The sequence below is a fragment of the Anguilla rostrata genome, chromosome 6 (genome assembly GCF_018555375.3).
Source record: "Anguilla rostrata isolate EN2019 chromosome 6, ASM1855537v3, whole genome shotgun sequence".
NCBI classification, from domain to species: Eukaryota; Metazoa; Chordata; class Actinopteri; order Anguilliformes; family Anguillidae; genus Anguilla; species Anguilla rostrata.
Genome location: NC_057938.1, coordinates 30,320,950 through 30,326,949, shown reverse-complemented (window position 1 = coordinate 30,326,949; position 6,000 = coordinate 30,320,950). Strand labels below are relative to the sequence as shown.

General features: G+C 37.5%; 1 protein-coding gene across 1 annotated transcript in view; it reads left to right on the top strand.

Annotated features, from left to right (window-relative positions):
* Positions 1 to 59: 59 nt before the first annotated feature.
* The window catches only part of pth2 (parathyroid hormone 2), a 37,141-nt gene continuing 31,200 nt past the window's right edge, over positions 60 to 6,000 (top strand). Inside the window, exons 1-2 of the mRNA XM_064341107.1 lie at positions 60 to 281; positions 2,196 to 2,305. Coding sequence (XP_064197177.1) covers positions 2,196 to 2,305 — 110 coding nt within the window. The 5' untranslated portion in view covers positions 60 to 281. The remainder of the gene's footprint in view (positions 282 to 2,195; positions 2,306 to 6,000) is intronic.

The following is a 6,000-nucleotide window of genomic DNA, read 5'->3' as shown; positions in this document are numbered from 1 at the left end:
GCACAAAACAATATAGCACTTGACATACACCGGCATATATTTTTTTACAGACAATTTACCTCAACTCCAGTTGCCTGAACACAAGGAAAGGCCGTTCTCCCACGGCAACACAGCTCGGTGAGCACATCAGCTTACTGCAGTCCAATCAACTCATCACAGAACACAACTTTCATAGTTGCGTGGAAATTGGAAATTTTAACACAAATATTCCCAAAGGCCATTATTGCTGGAAACCACTGGCCCACGCTGACGGGAGAAGAGCCTCACTAATTCTTAATAAGGTAAGAAGGAGATTAAATGGATATACAATCTGTGTGTATAATTGATTCCTCATTTTGAAAAAAAAAAATTTTTTTGCTGCATTTTTTAAAAAGCTGGAGTCATGGAAAGAAACTGAAAGAATACATTTTGCTACTTAAATGTTGTTACCTATTCATAGGTGGTAAAGCAAGAGATTATCAATGATTACAAACAATTCATTGATTTAGTCATTTATCAACTGCAAATTTGTTTTGATGCCAGCAGCAACAATGGGCTAATAATTAAAAGTCGATTAATAATCAAAAATATTTGAATAATCAAAGGTTTTAAGAGGAAATTGTATATAATGTGTATACAAGAGATTATATTAAAGCTATTTATTGCAACTAAAAAGTTCCAAAGTTCCAGTTTTTCTGTAATTTTGAGAAAATACTGCATTTAAAGAAAAGATAAGCTATACTCGGTAAGATATACTAACTCACTGAATTGATACTGAATTTTGAATTCATGCAACTACAATGAAACTTCGTAAAGAATACACAACCAGGATATCAAAATTTGTGTTTCAGGGAAAAGAGACTTTTTAAACAAATCATTGACTAGTACATAAATCACAGCAAAAGCATACACGGGTAGCTTCATATATTTGGTACCAGGATAAGCACAGGTAGTTTTACATATAGTAAGTATTTAATTCAATTTAATATCTTTGGTGCTTTTCCAGAAACACTGTCACAAATACATTTTACTGTGGATATACAAAAGAAAATTGGGCAAAATGCCAAGCCTGAACCCCCAAAAAGTTTGAAATTGAAGTAAATAAAGAAAAAAAAAACCACTGAAATGGAAAAAATAAGAAATCTCCAGAAGAACCCTGCTATAGAGGGGGAACAAATCCTCTGCGGGCCAGCCTGGTGTAATAATATTGATTGAATGAACGGTAACAGAAATGTAATGCGGAATCTAGCAGAGCAAACATAAAATGGTTGAGCAGGTTATAGAAAGAGATAATTAAACTAGCTGATAAAATAGGCAGCCTAAGCAGGGAGATGTACTATAATATGCAATTTAGAGGAGCATGGCGATGCATCTAAGCCTCCAGATTGTGTCATGCCGTTTGTTTGATTCAGTAGAGGGACGAGCGGTCTGCAAGAAAAAAAATTAGGCACATAATTATATAATTATGAAATGAACTGCTGCATATGTAGAGCCCTGAGTGGAAAAGCCCCAGTGTGCTATGCTATAACAGCATATCTAAAAGATGTGAAGAAATGGGGTTTACACATCTATGAGTGATCCTGAATAAACAATACCCCAACAAGATGTATGATTTACCCATTGCATACATAATGATCTAATGAAAGAATTGACTAAAGAGCTTATATTGCAGAAAGGGAGATTATTCAGTAAGACATGAGCTCAGTAAGAGAAGGCTCTGCCTCCCATTTTTAGATCATTTTACACTATGTAATTAGTGTTATTTTTTGATACTCTGAATTTTCAAATAGTCAGCACCTTGTGAGCGGAGCAATATTGGAGGAGAATATAGGATAAGTAACTCTTTAAGATATGCTGGAATCAAACCATTTAAAACCTAATACATTAGGAGCAGAATCTTACAGTCAATTTTAAACTTAACAGGCAACCAATGAAGAGATGTGAGCACCAGACTGATATTCTCACAGTTCTTTGTTCTTTTACTTACCCTAGTGGCTGAATTTTGTAGAATTTTGAGAAATTTCAAGGCTGAATTAGTGTAACCAAACAATAAGGCATCACGGTAATCCAACCAAAGGTTACAAAGGCATGAACCAGTTTCATGTAGGGCAACTACACACAGTAAAATCAACACCTGTTCTGCTGTTGAGTGTGTGTTAAACTGTGTTTTAAGTGTATGTTGGATGTGACCGGGTGTCTTCCCCCACGTACTGTAGATGCTTCTGCTCTTTCCTTCTCCTCACTCATCGCTCCTGTTCCTGGCTCTCCTGGGCATGGTAATGGTGTCCTTTGGGTTCCCTCTGCCTCACATGCACCCCCTGGAGAGGTAGGACAGTTCTATGTACTTGAGTTGGAGTTTGCTGCAGAAAGACACTGAAACTGGCTGAATGACAGTCTGTCACATGAGAAATTAAACTCAACTTATTGTGCTTCTTAGAATTTCCATTGCATTAACAGAAAAGTTTTCACCTTTACCTTTTATGCATGGGCCCCCATTTCAGAGCACCATGTTTGGGACATATTAATGTTATGTAAATGAAAGTAGTCATGTTTAGTACTTTAGTGCATATCCTTTGCATGCAATCACTGCTTAAAGTTTGTGACCCATAGACATCACCAGGCGTTATGGCCTACACCCCTCCCTGGGTTATAATAACCAGGAAAGGTATCACAAGACCTAAGAATGCCTCACAAATACAGTGATTTTCAATATCACACACCACAATATATATATATATATATATATATATATATATATATATATATATATATATATATATATATATATATATATATATATATATATATCAAGATATATATATATATATATCAAGATAAAGCTACCACTACACTTTTATACACATGCAAAAATCTTCTGGGAGGTTGTTTTAACCTGCAAAGTAACTGGATATCTTTCACAGCCTAATCTTCTTGTGAGGGTGGGGAAGTGTTAACGACCACACGCAACTACAGTGAATTCAAAAGGGGGTTTCTTTAAAGCCGCGTCTCCACCGCAGGAACTTTACCCCGGAACTAGGAACCTTTTGAGGAACTCAGTGCGTTTCCACCGCAGGAACTAGGGTCTAAATTTAGTTTCAAAAAAGTTCCTGCTCGGGGGGTAGTACTTTCCGAAAGTACAGGAACCTTTTGGGTGGAGCTTGCAGCTCTGAACATTTCTGATTGGTCGAGTACTCGCAGCATTTTTTTGTATTTATTTTCAACCGCCATGTTTAAAAATATGCAGCCGCAAACCAATTTATTTTCATAATAACTTAAAATCAAACTTGTATGTTATGCGGCGCAGTAGCCTAGTTTTGGTTATAGCCTGCCAACGTCTTGGAATTATAACGTGTGCTCTTCTGTTCTTTTCTTGCTTTAGTATTCGTTTTATAAAATGCTAAGCATTCGTGCTGGGACAGCATATTACGTACCAAAACATTCAAACGGATTAATTCGGTTGCTGAATATTTTCTTCCGGATTTTCTTTGTTAGACCGTTGTAATTGACTCAAAACGTTTGATACAGTTATGTGAGGTATGCGGTAGTTCTGCATAATTCACATTGGTGATGGACTAATTTATGGTGCATGGTTCGCATCTGGAGGGCACACTTCGCTGCTCGGCTAGCAGTAACTTCGAAGGAAAGCAAACGGTGGCTGTACCACTGCTAATTTAAATTTTCACGCAAGTCCGAGTTTTCGTTTTATTCTTGTCATTTTGCGATTAGCCTATATGGAATTGACGATGAGAAAGTAATCAAACAGCAAATTATTTACAACGTGTGCATGTTTTCTGCTGTTGTTGCCAGTTATATTGGAAATGTGAATGCATTCTGTCACCTCGGATGTCAAGACATGAAAGTGAATGTTCGCATAAAAGCATAATGAATGTGTTTGAGAGGATATATAAAACAGTTACAATCTGACTATTGGCCTGCTATATCCTATTTGTTGCATAACAACGGTCCAAGTTCAACTACCAACGACAGTTTTGCTTGACAACGGTAAAATATGCCCAAACGGCTGCAGAAGAATATTTCAATTCCAGGTGATTAAATCGATAAAAATCAATAAATACAAAAGTAACCATATACAGTCATTGTTGGTAGCCCCTTGTATATAAGTGGAATAAGCCCCTCCGGGCTGTCCCAGTTATTAGAAAATAATGTAGGCTACTTCGGTGGTAGTATGGGGTTACAGAAGAAATCATAGGACAGATGGACCGACGACAACGTCGCTTTTTCATACGTCAGTGGGCTAATTTGCCTTATCTTCACGGGACTTTAGACCGCAGTGGAAACGCAGACAACCATGGGCTGAAGGAACCTTTTAGTTCCTTGAAAAGTAGTTCCTGGGACTAAAAGTTTTAGTGGAAACGCGGCTTAAGTTACCACCGAAGTGGTCTCAGTAAGAGGCTTAAGGAGGGTGTAACAAAAAGAAATGACTCAACTCCTAAGGGAGAATATCCCAACATAAAATAAATGTCTCAGCAGGAGAACGAAACTAAGGCGTAAGGAGTGAGTAGAATTTTAGTAAAGACTGCAGTGGAGTCTGGAGAAAAGCAAAAGATAAGGTGCCTCGTAACAATGAAGGCAAAAAAGGCATATTAAGGAAAATAAAGAATAAAGCTAAGTGACTAGTAGGACCAAAGTCTTACTACTAGTCAAAACAAAAAGCTATATTCAAAATCCTATGCCTTTTTCCTTACCACACTTTTCTCTAAGAGAGCTTTTCACTGTTACCGGCTTTCGTGTAACGTGAGTAGACACTAAAACGAAGAACAGATCTCACGTGAGCGTATATAAGCTCTCTCAATCAGGTGCAAACAATCGGTCATAATCAAAAGCAAACACGGAGTGCCCTCAGGCGGTCCTGAAGATTACCACACTCAGTTACCTGAAACAGCACAGCCGATTAGCACGAAACGGCGTCAATTAGCACAACCCAGGACGCTGCATAGCAAACGGAATAAGGAACCATGACACTTCTACACTGGAGTAAACTAATTTGTCATACCCAGCACAACCAACTTAAACACATCAACATTGGGGAAAACACATTGAAAACTATTAACAACAAGAACAATAAATGTACTGCACGTCTTGTGAGGGGAACCTCTTCCAGCTTTTCAAAAAATGAGGCCGCCTTTAAATGGGTACAAATACAGGGCAGGTGATCCCAAGGTTGATGTCATCATAGCTCCACCCACCATCCATGCTGCCAGGCAAGGGACTCAAAAAAAGGAAAGCAGAACAACTTGCAGGGGTATAACATCCTCACCCTTAAGACAATCATAAAACAATAGTTAATTTTATGAATATCATCATGTCTTCGCCTTTATCTTTAGTTTACAAATATACAATACCAATTTGTTTTTCAGTCTACAAGACGTGCCATACTCAAGACTCAAACGGTCACCCGTCACCACAACATAGCAAATGTAAAGTTCTGTATGTGGGAAATAAAAATATTAGGCAGGATTGCTTTATGGAAGGAACAAAATTGGAATGTGGTTAATTTGAAAAAAAACTTGGGAGTAATGGTTGATCAAAGCCTTTCAGGTTCTAGGCACTGTGCTGTAGGCCAGAATTATTCTGGGATATATAGCCAGAAGTATTGAGTATGAATCCAAGGAAGTTTAACTTATCTTATATAATATATTTTTTAGACTACACTTGGAGTATTGTGTGCAGTTCTAGGGACTGTACTACAAGAATGATATGGAAGATATAGAAGCCAAATTGATTCCTGGTATGAAAGATAAAAGCAATGAGGAAAGACCTAAGATTCTTAATCTCTTCAAGCTTAGTAAAAGGAGACTCAGGGGTGATTTTATTGAGGCTTTCACATTCATAAAAGTGAATCAACAAAGTGAACTACAAGAAATTCTTCAAGTTGAGTTCTGTTAGGGTTAGGGTTATTTATTCCGCCGTACTTTTGTAAGTAGAAAAATAAATGCAGGCGCGTCTTCGTTTCAAAATAGGTAGTTTAATGTAGCAAAGGAACTAGTGGGTCTGTTACCC